General features: G+C 39.9%; 1 protein-coding gene across 3 annotated transcripts; it reads left to right on the top strand.

Annotated features, from left to right (window-relative positions):
- Positions 1–1,572: 1,572 nt before the first annotated feature.
- LOC125457542 (leucine-rich alpha-2-glycoprotein-like) lies at positions 1,573–7,412 on the top strand. 3 transcript variants are annotated; one of them, XM_048541883.2, is made up of 2 exons: positions 1,573–1,776; positions 6,312–7,412. In XM_048541883.2, exon 2 carries the CDS (start codon positions 6,317–6,319, stop codon positions 7,331–7,333), a length of 1,017 nt encoding a protein of 338 aa, XP_048397840.1. In that variant the 5' UTR covers positions 1,573–1,776; positions 6,312–6,316; the 3' UTR covers positions 7,334–7,412. The 3 variants fall into 3 exon arrangements, with proteins under 3 accessions (XP_048397840.1, XP_048397839.1, XP_059507152.1); XM_048541882.2 differs by having other exon boundaries at positions 6,307–7,412; XM_059651169.1 differs by lacking the exon at positions 1,573–1,776 and adding an exon at positions 1,955–2,085 and having other exon boundaries at positions 6,307–7,412.
- The last annotated feature ends 9,996 nt before the right edge of the window (positions 7,413–17,408 follow it).

Genomic DNA, 17,408 nt, shown 5'->3' with positions numbered 1-17,408 from the left:
TGAGTCAAAAGTCCTGGAATTTCAACTCTAAGCAGCACTCTGGATGGACAAACACAAAAAGGAAGGGAAGTTTGGCTGACCAGCAGATTTTCAATGCAGAGTAACTACAAGGGTGTGGGTTCAATTCTTGCACAAGCTCAGGTCACCATGAAGGTTCTGTTTTCTCAAATGCACCCCTTCTTGGAGGCATGGTGACCAAGAGGTTAAACTCACCAGTTGTCTCTCTCTAAAGAGAGAGCAGTCTTACGGTCCTTTGGGGCTATGGCAACTACTATTACAACAACAAATGTACTGCAGCCGTTCAAGAGGACAGTTTTCTACTATCTACTCAAGTGCAATTAGGGATGGGCAATAAATGTTGAATCAACCAAGTGGCCCCCACATTTGAGAAAGAATATAAAAAGAAAAAAATGCTGTACAGTTTCTGGCAAATGGTCCCCTGGGAGCTGGGACAGTTTTGGACGTCGGCTGGGGAGAGGGCTGTTTGTGTAAATTATTCAGCGTTTGGGGCTTTGCAAAGTATGCCTGGCAAACTGCTTGAAGAGAGGTTTTCAGGACTCATTGGGGAAAAGGAGCTCTCAAAAATGGAACACAGCACTTGAGTACCTAAATTTCAGCTGTGGAACAAAACGCTAAGCTGTCACCAGAAATCAAAACTAATTAAAACCATTAAGCTTCTAACTAAAGCAAGATTCGAAGATAATTATAAATTATCGGTTTCTAAGTCAGAAGCCACAAGGTTTGTCTATTAAAAGCACGTTCTGGGCTCATGTGAGATAATTCCAATTTGGGAGGTGTAGGTCTCAATAGCTGACTTGGGAGTTAATAGAATCTCTACCGTGCGGAAGCAGGCCATTCGGTCTTTCAAGTCCACACCCACACTCCGAACAGCATCACAGACCCAGCCTCTACCCTATCCCTGTAAACTTGTATTTCCCATGGCTAATTCACCCGACCTGCACATGTTTGGGCTGTGAAAGAAAACCCGTGCAGAATGTGCAAACTCCACACAGAATGGACGCGGGGTCCCTGCGTCTGTGAGGCCGGTTAACCACTAGTCGCATTAATCAATATACTAGCCGCAGTTTCTTTTATCAATGTTCACAGATTTTTGTTAGAATATTTCAAAAACGTTGTTCCTGTAATCGCCACAATTCTCTGAGTCCTCGTCTTAATTGAGCAAGAAATGAGCATCTCTGATGAAGGGTCTAGGCCCGAAACGTCAGCTTTTGTGCTCCTGAGATGCTGCTTGGCCTGCTGTGTTCATCCAGCCTCACATTTTATTATCAAGAAATGAGCATGTTGATTTCCTGATAAAATGGTCAGTGATCGTTATACGCTTATCAATAGGGTCAGGTTACAGGTTTACTAACTTTTAGAGATTGCTTCAGGTTTTCTCATTTTCAGTCTCATTGATGCAATATCATTTTATCAGAACAGCAGGATTAAAATGAAGAAATAGATTACACCATAAGAGTTCACTATGTTCCCTGCAAAGTAATTATTGCTCAGCTAACTAATGTTGCGTGAAAGTGCCGTTGACCATGATGGCACAGACCTCCGCGATGTTCCCAGCTCCAGTGATTATGTAACGTCTCTTCAAATTTCGCCAGTTTCAGACATTCCAGCCTCACTTCCTTTGACGGGAACAAGCAGACAGTTGCTTGTTTTGGCGAAGAAATACTGGCTACGGACGCTTATATAACACCTCTCCAAATCAATTGCCTCTCACAAAGCTGACAGAACAAACAACTTCCGAATAAGTTCAACAGTAAGGTAGGAGCGCGCTAACAGAATCACACGTGTGTGTGTATATTTTCTCCGGCCTCTCGCCCGTCCTTTCTTTTGCTACGAGCCGTTTTCCAGTCAATCTGCCGTGATGTGTTTGGACGAATCGCTACGGGCTATTTGGTGCGGTGTGCAGCCTGCACACTGCCGTCAGGAGAAATCGGTTCTGCTCTGTTTTCCCATTTTTTTTCTCTATTCAGTTATTGAAGGGTGTTATAAAGATTCAAATTATTCGCCAGGTGTTTAATACTTAGCGGGAACAATCATTGATCTTTGCCGAAATGTTACTTCTTAAACGTAGGTACCAAAAATAAATTACATAGTCACATAACTGTTGAAATGTAACTGCTAAAGAGACCAACTGCTGCCTTCGTCTCAAGTTGGCTGCTGAGAAAGTTGCAGGTTTTTGTTGAGCAATATTTTACTGGGTGGTGCAATGTAGAAAAAGGATATTTAGTCATTTTGCATGAACCAGCTTCTAAATGTGAAAACTGGAAGTTGTGTTAATGGGGCATTTTTTAGTAATGGTTAACAGAAACATTGGACATTTTCTGAACGAAATAACAACATTAGCATACATTCCTCACAGAAGTAGAAATCAACTTGCAAAAATACCACAGATGTGATATCTTCTAATTGTCACATCAAATATTATAATGTATAAGGCTGCACGCCATTCAGCAAACCTGTTTGATGTCCGAGTTTCTGACCCTGATTAGTCTGAAGTAATGTGGGTTGCTCCTGCTGTTTGATGGAGCAGATTGGGACCAGTTATTGGACTGTTGAGAATGATATCCAGAGCCTTGTGATAACCATTTGCCCCTCTTCCCTACTGCTAGATTATTCTAGGTGCTTTGCCACACATTTGTTTTTGTGGGTTTTCACTCTCCTGCACTCCCCTTAAATTTTTTGCAGTCTTGCCTTTTATGCAAAGATAATTTTTCTTTTTATTAGTCAGCTCATTGTAGCAGATGTTAGGATCCTATGGAAGGGTTCAGTTCGATAAAGAACAAAAAAGAGATCTGACCAGACATCTGTACATTACGACCTGATCAAGAATGGGTTTGAAAACTGTAATTGATACTTTATTGGGAATGAACTGCAATCTGATTCATGATTCAGATGATTTGTGTGTAAAATGCTATAGGGCTAAGCTTAAGTTACAGACTATGATGTACTTTTTTTCAAGTTCCACTCCCAACAATAGAGTGCCACACAGCAACAACATAGATCAGCAATCAGGACACACAGATCAGTTTGCACATTTCACTGTTATCCTAATTTTCTCCTCCAAACTATTTTGACCCAGGCACTCCTGGCCTTGGTGCTTGCTTGTCCAATAATGCTCAGTGTATATTAGCTACCTGACTGCCCAGACTGGTATTTCACAGGATTACACAACTAATTGAGAGGGTCCCAGAGCATCGCAATGTCTGAATTCCAACGCAGGATTAGTGGCAAGATCAACACATTCCAGCCATTTCCACTAATCATATTATTTGCATGTTTTCTTTCAACAAAGACATTTTGTGGAGGAAATGAACTTAAAAGTGAAAATCCTTTCCCATCACATTTCATGATACATTTACCCTCTGATAGTTCAGTCACAGTTGCTTTCAATTGAATATTGCAAAAACTGAAGTCATTGTTTTCAATCCAATTCTGAACAGTGTTAAAAACTGATTCCTTTGCAACAGTCTGAAATGAAACAAGTCCGTTCATAATCTAGCCTTCATGTTTGATCCCAAGATAAGCCTTTCAATCTCACGTTGTCCAACTAAGAATATTTATTTCCACCTCTGTTACAGCACTGACCACACCCATGTAAAAATTCATTTGCTCTGAAGCCCTTATTCGTAAATTTTGCAACATACAATTTTCCTGTTCTAATGTCTTTCACCCATAAAATACCCTCCATAAACATGATGCCATTGAAAGACCTAAACTCACAGCTAGTCCCATTCCTCTGTCAGCCCTGTGTTCTCTGAACTACATTGTTCAATGAGACCCGGGTGTCTTCATAACCAGTCACTGAAAGTAAACAGAGACAGTAAGAACTGCCGATCCTGGAGTCTGAGATAACACAGTGTGGAGCTGGAGGAACACAACAGGCCAGGCAGCATCAGAGGAGCAGGAAAGCTGATGTTTCGGGTCAGGACCCTTCCACAGAAAGTAAATATGCAGGTGCAACAGGCAGTAAAGAAGACAAACCGTGTGTTAGCCTTTAACATGAGGATTCGAGTGCAGGAACAAGAATGTTTTGTTGCAATTACACAGGGGATTGGTGAGGCCATACCTGAAATAATATGTTCAGTTTTGGTCTGCTTATCTAAAGAAGAATATTCTTGGTACAGGGGAGTGAAGTGAAGGTTTACCAAATTGATCCCTTGAATAGCAGGACTGACATGTGAGGAAAGATTGAATCAGTTAGGATTGTACTCACTGGAATTTAGAAGAATGAGGGGGTGGGGGTTGAATCTCATAGAAACTTATAAAATTCTAACAGCACCAGATAGGTTTGATGCAAGAAGGGTGTTGCTAATAGTGGGGTACACCAGAACCAGAGGATATAGTTTAAGGAAAAACGGTAAGCCTTTTAGGACTGAGATGAGCTGAAATTTCTTCACCCAGAGAGTGGTGATCTTATTGAATTCCCAACCACAGAAAATGGTTGAAGCCAGAACATTGTGTTTTTAAAAAGGTGGTAGATATAGCTCTGGTGACCAAGAGATACGAGGGAAATTAGGATTAGGATAGTGACGTGGAGGTGTCGGTGTTGTACTGGGGTGGACAAGGCCAGAAATCACACAAGACCAGGTTATAGTCCAACTGGTTTATATGAAAATACAAACTTTCAGAGCCTCACTCCTCCTTCAGGTATTGGTGAGAGAGGTAGATGGGGGTTGGGCTTGAGGTGGGAGGAGGGGATAGGTGGGAGAAAGACAGGTTAGGGAACAGGGATGAGCTGGGCAGGTTTTGAGATGCGATAGGGGGAGGGGAGATTTTGAAGCTTGTGAAGTCCACATTTGATATCATTGGGCTGCAGGGTTCCCAAGCGGAATATGAGTTGCTAGTCCTGCAACCTTCGGGTACCATACCATCATTTTTCAAGGACGGCAACTACCTCCCTCCCCCCCCCCACCCCCCCAGTGGTCAAGAACACCCTCGACCATGTCTCCTGCATTTCCCACAACTCATTCCTCACACCCCTTCCCTGCAATAAAAACCGAAACAGAATCCCCCACCACCCGTCCTCACGTACCACCCCACCAACCTCCAGATCCAATGCACCAACCTCTGACACTTGTGCCACCTGCAATCCGACCCTACGACCAAAGACATTTTTCCCTCCCCACCCTTATCTGCCTTCTGGAGGGAACACTCTCTCCGTGACTCCCTTGTCCGCTCCACACTCCCCACCGCCCCTGGCACTTTTCTCTGCAACCGCAGGAAATGCTACACCTCACCCCCATCCCAGGCCCCAAGAAAACTTTCCACATCAAACACATGTTCACCTGCACATCTGCTAATGTGGTATACAGTATCCGCTGTTCCCGTTGTAGCCTCCTTCACATCAGGGAAACCAAGCGGAGGCTTGGGGACCGCTTTGCAGAACACCTACGTTCGATTCCCACTAAACAACTACACTTCCCAGCCGCGAACCATTTCAGCACCCCTTCCCATTCTGCAGACATGTCCATCCTGGGCCTCCTGCAGTGCCACAATGATGTTACCCGAAGGTTGCAGGAACGGCAACTCATATTCCGCTTGGGAACCCTGCAGTCAATGGTATCAATGTGGATTTCACAAGCTTCAAAATCTCCCCTCCCCCTACTGCATCTCAAAACCAGCCCAGCTCGTCCCTGCCTTTCCTCCCACCTCAAGTCCCACCCTCATCTCCTACCTACTAACCTCAACTCGCCCCCTTGACCTGCCTGTCCTCCCTAGACTGACCTATCTCCTCCCTACCTCACCACCTACACTCACCTTTACTGGTTCCTTCCCTGCTTCGTTGACCTGTCTGTCTCCTCTCCACCTATCTTCTCCTGTATCCATCTTCTATTCACCTCCCCCTCTCTCCCTATTTATTTCAGAACCCCTTTCCCCTCCCCCATTTCTAAAGAAGGGTCTAGGCCCGAAACGTCAGCTTTCCTGCTCCTATGATGCTGTGTTCATCCATCTCTACACCGTGTTTACGCCTGCTCCTGTCTTTCTTTGTGCTCCAGTCAGGAAATTTCTTGATTTTATAAATTTGCGTCCTAGTCATAAATCTGCCCAGTACCTTATGTCTGCCTATCTCTGAAAGCTCTTCAAGCTGCACAGGAGTCTGGGAATCTGGCTCATCGAATTCTGGTTACCTGAGTTAATATTTAAGTAGCATAGTCTCAAACTTTATTTTAAAATATTCCTTTGAATCTTTTCATATTTAAAAGCGCAATACAAACGTTGGTTATTGTTGATGTCCACTGTCATGAATTAACCACAAGTAATGTTGTTCTCTTCACGCTTCTCACAAAGTTTAGATCAAATGGATGCCATGAAGATTACTGCAGTGCTGTTCCTGAGCTATATTTGCTTTTCATCATCTGTGTCCTTTTGCCCTAATCGATGCGCTTGCTATTCCTCTAACAATGTCACAGCTGTGATTTGTGTCACAATTAAATCTCTTCATGAAGTACCAGAAAACATTCCAACCAACGTAACAAGACTGTCGCTCGAATTTACCAACATTGCCATTATAAAAGAAAAGGATTTTAATGGACTTCACCAACTTGAAGAGCTTCATCTCTCAAGCAACAGATTGACAAACATCTCTTCAGGTGCACTAAAAGGCCTCCATCAACTGAAAATCTTGGATTTAACCAACAACTTGCTGACTACAATCTCACCAGAATTACTTAGCACCTCTTTTAATTTAACCAGACTGGCACTACCTAGAAACAGATTGCAAACTGTAAATCCATTATGGTTTCAGCATCTTCACAGTCTTGAATCATTGGATTTATCACACAATATGTTGAAATCATTACTTCCTGATTCATTTCAAAATCTGACCAACCTGATAACACTTGACCTTTCCAGTAATAAATTTGAACATTTATCAGTTGGTTTATTTAACAAAATGCCTAAACTGGTGGCATTAAATCTGGGATATAATCAGTTGCGTAGTTTGCTCCCTAGTACCTTTGACCATTTGCTCAATTTAGAATATTTGTTTATTAATGCTAATAAAATTGGAAAGATCCCAGTGGGGCTGTTTAATAAACTACTGAAGCTTGATACAATGGATCTTTCAAACAATACATTGGAGTCACTTCCACCAGGAGTGTTTGATAAACTTTTGCACATCGGGGCCAAATGGCAACAGGGTTTTGATCTCTCACTGAATCCGTGGGTTTGTAACTGTGATCTGAAGTATCTGTGGGACTGGCTGTCAGTGAATTCTGAAAAAATGTTCTCACTCGATTCAACAGTATGTGCAAAACCTGAAATAGTCAGAGGGAGAAAGATTACAACACTGACTGAAGTAGAATTAATGTGTTAAAGTAATTGCTTCTGAGTCACTTTGTACTTGGTGCTTGTATGAGTCACTTCAAATAAGCAAAAATAAAGGCTTGTTCCTATCTTGCTGTGGCATCAAGTTTTTGAATAACCTGTTTATAGATGAGCTGGTGGTTGCTGACAAATTCTAGGTACACAAGTCATGAATGCATAATTTGGATGAACTGTTTGGTTCAAGTATTATGATGGGATTTTTATAGAGAGGGAGGTAGCGAGCAGGTCACTTGACGACCACCACCTGCCTCCTTCCAATGGGTCTGCAACATTATCAAAATCCTATAAGTTTCACATCTGGCTTTTTAGCCAGATCGTGTATGCGATCAGAAGACATGGGAAGAGTTTGATAAAGTACTGTATTGCCTTTTATAGCAGGGAGGGGTCTCTCTATTCATTACATATGTGAAAATGGTGAACCCCTTCTTTAAAAAATTATGCACACTACTCAAAACAAATGTTTCTCCAATGCCACTTAGAAAATCATTTATTCAAAGCGAACTAAGTGGTGCAGACTTGAATTCTAGGGGTGATGAAGGCCTAATTGTGTTATCATTGCATGAGTAATCTAGAGACCTGGTAATGTTCTGAGGACCTGGATTCAAAGAACCTGGTGAAAGATGGTAGAATTTGAATTCAATAAAAATCTGCAATTAACAGTCTAATGATGACCACTGGTGATTGTTGGAAAAACCTATCTGATTCCCAGATGCACTTAAAGGAACGAAACTGCCTTCCTTACCTGGTATTGCCTGTGAACAAATTAAACAAAATAAAATTAACTGCCATGTTGGAAGCCAATGTGAACGTAGAAGAACTAATCCATCCCATCTAAATTAACATCCATCACACGTATTCACTCACCAATTTGATTGGGAACAAGATAATGGGTGGTGGAAATATTGTGTAAAAGTTAAATTCATGAGACTTTTATTAAGTCAAAAATCATGGGCTTAACTTTTAAATGGGTGATATTTTCAACATATTGGTGTGTGTTTCATTTGGTTCGGAGTGAAATGAATAAACGAATGAATTATCACCAATAGAATAAAACCAAAAGTTCTGACAAAATAATACATGCTAATTATGGAGTATTTATTTATTTTAAAGCAGTATAGGCTATAGACTTGATATATCATATGCGATACAGACTAGAGTGAGAAACCTGAATCAGAAACAACTGTGTTAAACTTGAATGAGGATAATTACAAAGGAATGAAGGTCGACTTAGGTAAAATGCGCTGGAAAAGGAACCCAGCAGAAAAGACAGTTGAGGAACAATGGCAATCATTTAAGAAAAATAGTTAATTATTCAGAACAAAGATATATCCCAGTGAAGAACAAGGATTCTAGGAAAGGGATAAATCAACCATAGTTAATCAGGGAGTGCAGCAAAGATTAGTTGTAAGAGGGTTGGTTTTTTTTTAATCTAAAGGTGACAAAAAAAATGGAGAAAATCAACTTTGAGAGTCAACTAGCAATAAATATCAAATGGACAGCAAGTGATGAGGCCAACATAAACAGCGTACAGAGGGATATAGACAGGTTAAGTAAGCAGGAAAAAGAACTTGACTGATAATGTATAAAATGAGAAAATTCATGTTTATGAATTTCAATAAGAAAACTGTGATGCTGAATATTATTTAAATGAAGAAAGGCTGCAGAACAGAGGATTTTGGGAGTTCTTGTGCATGAATCACGAAAAGCTAACATCAAGTTCAGAGACTAAAATGAAAGGCCATTGGAATGATGGCCTTGACTTCAAAGGGAGTGGTGTACCAAACAAAGAAAACTGCAAGATGCAAACACAATGCTTTTCTGATGAAGGGTCTAGGCCCGAAACGTCAGCTTTTGTGCTCCTGAGATGCTGCTTGGCCTGCTGTGTTTATCCAGCTCCACACTTTGTTATCTCTTACATAGAATTCTGTGAACTGTTTTGGTCCTATTATCTAAGAAAAGATAAAACTAAAAGGTAAATCTACCGCTGTCTTTCTAGACCATAGGACTGCCCTCCCATTCAAGAGAGATAGCTGACGGGGTTTACCTGAGGGTCACCATGCTTCATGTGAGGCGAGAGGTTGGGAATAGAATCTTTCGTGGTAACCTCAGCTGCTACGGGAATTGGACCCACACTGTTGACATTGCTCTGTATCACAAACCAGCTGTCAGCAATTGAAGCTGAAGGCAGTTCAGAGATGGTCCATTAGTTGATCCCAGGTACAACGGGATTTTCTTGAGAAGCGATTGAATCGATTAGACCTGGACTAGTTAGACTTTTGAAGATTGAGAGTGACTTTATTGAAACATGTAAGATTATTATGGGGCTTGACAGGATAAATGCTGTGAAGTTGTTTCACATTGTGGGAGTGTCTAGGACCATGGGACATAATCTCAGAATAAGGGGCAGAAATGAAGATAATAGTTAAGTTAAGGTTTATCAAATCTGCCATGTCCTCATCAACAGTGAAACAGATTCAATTAGCCAATGGCTTACTTTAGGTTTCACATCTTACAGTCCTATATATATTCTATCCATTCTAATTATTTAATATTTATTAGCACTTATTTTCATCACTATTATACTTATTAACTTACAAAGTAAGAGCAATAGACCATCCAATTCCTCAAACTTGCTCCACCATTTAATAAGATCATGGTTGATCATTTTATGGTTCTGATTCCAATCCATCTAGCCCTGATAACCTTTGCTTTTCTTGCCTAACAAGGATCTATCCACTCTGTCTTAAAACTATTCAACAATCACATCTCCACTGTCTTCTGAAGCAAAGCTTCAAAGTTTAGAACACTCTGAGAGACAAAAAATATATTATCTCTGTCCTGAAAGAAGGCACTTATTTTAAAACCATGTCTCTGTCCTGTCATTAACAGCTTCAGGATTATACTTTTGTTCTTAAATTTTTGGGCCTTGGTCCCTGAAACAACAGGATCAACTTTTACATAGGGCATTTGGATTATAATGACATTTTAGTGCAAAAAGTCATGAAGTCAATGTTTATACTTTCGCTGGTTTTGTTCAGATGCTGGCATTGTGTAGAAATTCGTGGAACTTACCCTACGGATTCTTCTAAAATTGTATTCCCAAAATCCACAACCTCCTATTGTTCCACTGAATTACTGTGCTTTTCCTCCTCTTGGTCTTATTTGCTTTTTGTACAGCTTTCAGCTGTCTTAACTTTGCTCACAGGAACTTCTTTCATAACCTTTTTCACCTTGCCACTTTGCTTCCTTTCCTGTCTTCAAAAATGTACTCTAAATCTTAGTGTTTGAATGAGCCTAAGGCCAATTATCCAAAATTATCTACTGTCTGATCTAATCTCTGCTCTGTGAACTGTCTTAGAACTAATTTTTAGCTGAACATGAATTCCTCCTGGCATTCAAACAGATGATAAGAATTAGAGAAAAAATGTCACCAGTGCATTTTAAGTTTTAATAATACAGGTAAACCTTTGAGGTAATAGCCAAAAGCATCCATAATATTTCAAGTAATGTGCATCATAGTTCACTCTTTAAATGGAAAATGCACACTAACAAAATTTATACAAGGCCTATAACTGAAGTCAGAGCAGACTTTTTGATGGTGAGATCTGTGTGGAATGATGTGATATCTATATCAGTCTGTACTTAGCCAGCAAATTATAATTTGTTTCTACAGTTATTGAATTGCTATTTTTATTAATGGCAGCTGAAACTTCAATACCATGAAACAAAATTTTCTACATAGCTTTCTCTCCTGCCTCGACCTGATATTTTGACAATTCCAACAGGCCTGGTGAAAGTGATGATGTGGAAATGCCAGTGTTGGACTGGAATGGACAAGGTCACAAATCACTTGACACCAGGTTATAGTCTAACAGGTTGACTTGAAAACACAAGCTTTCTGAGCTCTGCTCCTCCCTCAGGTGTAGTGTTTTCTAGCGTTTTCAAATAAACTTGTTGGACTATAGCCTGGTGTCGAATGATTTTTGACATGATAAAAGTTAACTGCGTATAGAAACATAGAAGATTGGAGCAGGAGTAGGCCATTTGACCCCTCAAGCTTGCTCTGCCATTCATTATGATCATGGCTGATCATGGAGTTCCAATAAACTAATCCTACTCTTTCCACATACCCTCGATCCCCTTAGCCACAAGAGCTCTCTCTACCTCCTTCTTGAAAGCTATGCAAATAAGTTCTTTCCTCATCATTCCACAGTGATGATTTGCGACAGGTGACCTTTAGTATTAGTCTCTCGCTTTCTTACTTTAAATGGGCAGTCCTCTGTTGGTTTCTTCTTTCTTTGCACATGTGCACAGAGTGAACTCCAACACCTTCAAAGTACTTAAATTTCCCAGGCTGTGGGATTGAAATTGTTGCTTCATCGTTGTTGGAACTCAACACTGCATCAACTTCAGTTGACCCAGATGTGACACTTCATGCTGAAGAATTTCATTCCATGGATCTATGTCACCAATTTGATTGTGTAAATTAATAAAATTGCATTTTTAATTGCTGTTATACCTTCAGCACCCTCTACTGAATATGATGCAAATCACTTCCATTCACTCAGTTTCAATGAAATGCGTCTGTCCATTTGATGGGATGAAAATGATCAAGACTAGTGACTTCCAAGAGTTTTTGATTTTTATTTTCCAGAAATTAGTTTTGGAGTTTTTTGCAACATACTAGAAAATCTATGACATAAAAACCAGACTTGCCATACATGCAGCATCTTATTTATACCCAGTGTTTCTATTTATCGACAATATTCACTGGATGACAGTTTGGTTAAAATGGCACAACTGTTTGGTCCATTAGAGATGCTACAAATTCTTATTAGAAGAGAGGACATTGTGAACCAGATTTCTGTTTCCTCAACAGCATGATTCATTGACTGCAACTTGTTTGGTAACTTTTGAAACAACTGTACTGCACTGTATTTCAATTCAGGACAAATATAAACAGTATGTACAATTTTCAAACCAGGATGTATACAAAATTGTGCAATTTGAAAACACGATATGATCAAGTTACCAAAACACATTTTTAGCGATGGGTCAAAGATTACAGAGCTGGGGATCAAATTTTGTTTGCAGCATTAAGTATTGCCTATTGGGACCAAAGAAACATGATTAAGGGGTATTTAGTCTGGAAAACTCACTTTAAGCATGGCCTTCTAGTGTCCACTTCTATTCTGCCGCAACAATTCATTTGATCAGAGTTCTGATGTATCCTACGCCTTTAAAACAACATCAGCTGAAGACGGCCTACTGCTATTAACCAATGAGCCCCTGTACAGATACATTAGAAATCTGGCATTGATCCATTATGGCTAATCATCCATTCTGAACTAACTGGACTATTGAATGAGATGTAGTTACACTTACCTACTTAGCTTTTTCTTGCCATGGCATCAGCAAATATTACATAAGCTTAACTGAGCTGGCTAAGAAACAAAGTGGATCTTTCAGACACTTGACTTTAGACATCCATCGATATCAACATTTTGGATGAAGGAGCTTAATGTGTGGTTGGGAAGTTCACTGATAACGCAAAGTTAGATAGAAAAGTACATTGTGAAGAGGCCACAAGGAGTCTGCAAACAGATATGGCTACGTTAAGTGAGTGGGCAAAAACTTAACAGATGGAGTATAATATGGGAAAATGTGAGCTTTTCCACTTTCGCAGGGAAAATGGAAAAGTAGCATATCACTTAAATGGAGAAATGTCGAAGAACTCTGAAGATCAGAGGAATCTGGGTATCCTGGTATAAGGATGTCATAAAGGTAATATGCAGATCAGGAATCTTAAGCAGAACGTTGTTATTTACTTCAAGTGGACTTAACATAAAAATAGGGATGTTTTGTTACAGGGTATCAGTGAAACCACATCTTGAGTCATGAGCGCAGTTTTGGTTGCCTTATTCAATAAAGGACATAATTGTATGAGAAGCAGTTCAGAGAACGTTTACTCAATTCCTGAGGGTGATCATATGAGGAAAGGTTAGACAAGTTGAACTTTGTCAACTGGAGATTAGAAGAATAAGAATTATTCTTATTGAAACATACAAGATCTAAGGAAAACAGTGCCAGGGCCAGACAGTCAGCATGGATTTATGAGAAGTAAATTAAGTTGACAAATCTCTTGGAAGTTTTCAAGATGTAACCAGAAGAGTTAATAAGGGGGAGTCACTGAATGTGATTTATTTGGCCTTTCAGAAGGCTTCCAGTGAGGTCCCATAGAAGAGATGAGTATGTAAAATTAAAGCACGTGGGATTGGGGTTGAAATATTGGTATGTTTGAAGATGGATGGTAGACAGGAAGCAAACAGTAGGAATAAAGAAATATTTTTCCAAGGACCAGCAGTAACTAGTGGAGTATTGCACATACATTAATAATTTAGGTGAGGGAACCACATGTAATATCTTCAAGTTGGTAGATGACATAAAGCTAGATTTGGTAGTGAACTATGAGGAGAATGCAGAGATGCTTCAGGGTCATTTAGACAAGTCGAGAGAGGGGCAAATGCATGGCAGATGAAGTTAATGTGAATAAACATGAAGTTATCTACTTCGGTAGCAAAAGGAGGAAAGCAGATTATTATCTGATTGGAAGTAGATTGTGGAAGGGTGAGGTGAAACAAAATCTGGACAGGTGCAGTAAGCGGTGACAAAGGCAATTGGTATCTTGCCTTCACAGTGAGAGGGTTGTAGTACAAGAACAGGGATGGTCTTGCTGCAATTGTAGACTGCCTTGCTGAGACTGTACCTGGAGTACTGTGTACAGTTTTGGTCTGAAGAAGGATATTCTGGCTATGGACAGAGGGTTTATCAGACTGATTCCAGTGTTTGCAGGACTGACATATGAAGAGAAAGTGGATTGGTTAGGGTTATATAGATTGATATTTTAAAAATAAAAAGTTATAAAATCCTAACAGGATGAGACAGGATAAACACAGAACAGGAGTTTCCAGTGACCGGAGAGCCCAGAACCAGGGATCACAGGCTAAGAATGCGGGCAAGGCCTAGTAGGACTGAAATGGGGAGAAACTTCTTCAAACAGAATGGTGAGCCTGTGGAATTCTCTGCCACTGAAACTGGTTGAATAAAAACTTAATATGAAATATTTTCAGGAAGGAATTAGATATAGTTCTTAGGGCTATAAGAGATCAAGGGGTATTGTAGAAAATAGGAACAGCGTATTGAGTTAAATGATCAGACATGTTCATACAGAATGGTGAAGCAGGCTTGAAGAGCCAATGGCCTACTCCTGCCCCTATTTTCTATGTTTCTACGATCCTGAGGAGATTTGACAGAGTGAATGCTGAAAGAATTTTTTTCCACTCTTCAATAGGATGATGGCAGATCCAACATTGTTCCCTTGCATAATTAAGACTGGTCACAGTGTTCTAAATGTGATATCACCAATGCTCTATATATCTGAAACATAACCTCCTTAGTTTTGCATTCAATTCCTTTGCAAAGCATTGCAAAATTCTGTTACATTTCCGAGCCACTTGTGCACCTGATCTCTAACCTTTCATGATTCAAGGAGGCGAGAAAACTCTGATTCATCAACTTAAGGAAAATAATTTGGGCAGGAGGCCTTCTGCCAAATTTCCCTCAAACCTCCACCCTTGCATTACCTGTTTTCACTTTGGAATAAGAAGGAATCTTTGGAATTCTCTAAAACCTGATTGTATTCTGCTTTCTCAGGATTGATAGATCACCTTAACTAGGAGGTTGGTGAATGCTGTGCCACTATTCAAGAAAGGTGGTAAGGAAAAGCCAGGGAACTATAGACCGGTGAGCCTGACATCGGTAGTCGGTAAGCTTTTGGAGGGAACCCTGAAGGAAGAATTTACATGTATTTGGAAAGTCAAGATTTGATTAGGGATAGTCAGCATGGTTTTGTGTGTGGGAAATTGTGTCTCACTAACTTAATTGAATTTTTTGAAGAAATAAAAACTTAATAACTAAACCTAATAATGAGGGCAGAGCAGTGGATGTGATGTACACAGACTTCCGTAAGGCATTTGACAGTGTTCCTCATGGTAGACTGGTTAGCAAGGTTCGATCACACAGAATACAGGGAGAACTAGCCATTTGGATACAGAACTGGCTCAAAGGTAGAAGACAAAGGGTGGTGGTGGAGAGTTGTTTTTCAGACTGGAGGCCTGTAACTAGTGGAGTACATCAAGGATCAGTGCTGGGTCCACTGCTTTTTGTAATTATGTAGATGATTTCATTGTGAACATAGGAGGTATGTTTAGTAAGTTTGCAGATGACACTAAAATTGGAGCTGTAGTGGACAGCGAAGAAGGTTACCTTAGTGTACAAAGGGACCTTGATCAGATGGGCCAATGGGCTAAGGATTGGTAGATGGAATTTAATTTAGATAAATTGGAAAGGCACATCAGGGCAGAACTTATGGTAATGTCCTTGAGGGTGTTGCTGAACAAAGGGACCTTGGAGCACAAGTTCATAGTTGCTTGAAAGTGAAGTCACAGATATATAGGGTAGTGAAAAAGGCGTTTGATATGCTTATCTTTATTGGGTTTAGGAGTTGGGAGGTCATGTTGCGTCTGTACAGGACATTGGTTAGGCCACTTTTGGAGTATTGCATGTACATCTGGTCTCCATGCTACAGGAAGCATGTAGTGAAAATGGAAAAGGTTCAGAAAATATTTATCAGGTTGTTGCCAGGGTTGGAGGATTTGAGTTATTGGGAGAAGTTCAATAAGCTCAGCCTCTTTTCCCTAGAGCATCAGAGGCTGAGGGGTGATCTTATAGAGGTTTATAAAATCATGAGAGGCATGAATAGGGTACATAGGCAAGGTCTCTTACCTGGGGTGGGAGTGAATCCAAAACTAGAGGGTATAGGTTTAAGTTGAGAGGGGGAAGATTTAAAAGGGGCCTGAGGAGTAACTTTTTCATGCAGAGGCTGGTGCACGTATGGAATGAGCTGCCAGACGAAGTGGTGGAGATGGTACAATTACAACATTGAAAAGGCATGTGGATGAGTATAAGAATAGGAAGGGCTTAGGGGATATGGGCCAAATTCTGGCAAATGGGACGAAATACATATAGGATACCCGTGGACATGGACAAGTTGGATCAAAGGGTCTGTTTCAGTGCTGTACATCTTTATGACTCTATGATTCTAAGTGCATTGGAAAATAACTTAATAAAATTAAATAAAACTGGACACAACAAACAGAAGCGGAATAGTTAGTTTATACAAAATAAAGCACTTGTTTAGTGTATCATCATGAAAAAATGGTGTTACTTGTTCATTTGTTTGTGTAAACCATCAGACCTTGACACATATCTTCATGAACTTCACTGTTAACTTTGATCTAAAATCAGCAAACATATGACACTCAAGTTTGGTAAATTGGTTGAATCTGTATTTATCCTGTTCAGGGTCACAGTACCAAAACAAGTTAAGATAAGATTTGAAGTGCAAGGTAACCTTGACCAAGTAAATAACAGTTGTTCAACAAGCAGAAACAGCCTCTCCACCCTCTTCCCAATCAAACAATTTTGTTTTTGCAGTTTATTAGTACTCTCATACTATTGGAAGCAAGGAATCGCTTGCTTGAAGCTAATTTATATACTGAGATCTCCCTGCAACTTGGATTAAAATTAAATAAAATGGGGTCTATTAAAAGTAGTGGTTTTACTGTTTTCACAATGGCTATTGGAGAAGCAGCAAAGTTGACTTTATTGACTTAATGACTTTACATTATGATGACTTAAAGTCCATCAATCTTTGCCTGTCAAGCTAAATTATCTGCTATTATTTTTGTATAAATCTCAATACAAAAATTTGCAAATTATTTTTGCATCTTCTTCACACTAATTATACCAAAGGGACACCTTCTTAAGAGAAGAAGCTTTTGGCAATATAGTACCATTGTTACAACACCATTTATATACTCTGCAATTTGAAGACCAGGCAGCATTTCCTAATAGACACTTTGCACAGCAAAGGACTGAACAGGCCTGAATCTTGCCATATTTTTGAAAGGTGTCATTTTCATCAAGATTGTTAGAGGGTTTCT

This window comes from Stegostoma tigrinum, chromosome 14, assembly GCF_030684315.1.
Source record: "Stegostoma tigrinum isolate sSteTig4 chromosome 14, sSteTig4.hap1, whole genome shotgun sequence".
NCBI lineage: Eukaryota > Metazoa > Chordata > Chondrichthyes > Orectolobiformes > Stegostomatidae > Stegostoma > Stegostoma tigrinum.
Note: the sequence above shows the minus strand (reverse complement) of the source record. Positions and strands in the feature narration are given on the sequence as shown.

What these genes read in the sequence shown, in the direction of transcription:
- LOC125457542 (XM_048541883.2), top strand. Translation starts at nt 6,317, where the DNA reads ATGGATGCCATGAAGATTACTGCAGTGCTGTTCCTGAGCTATATTTGC.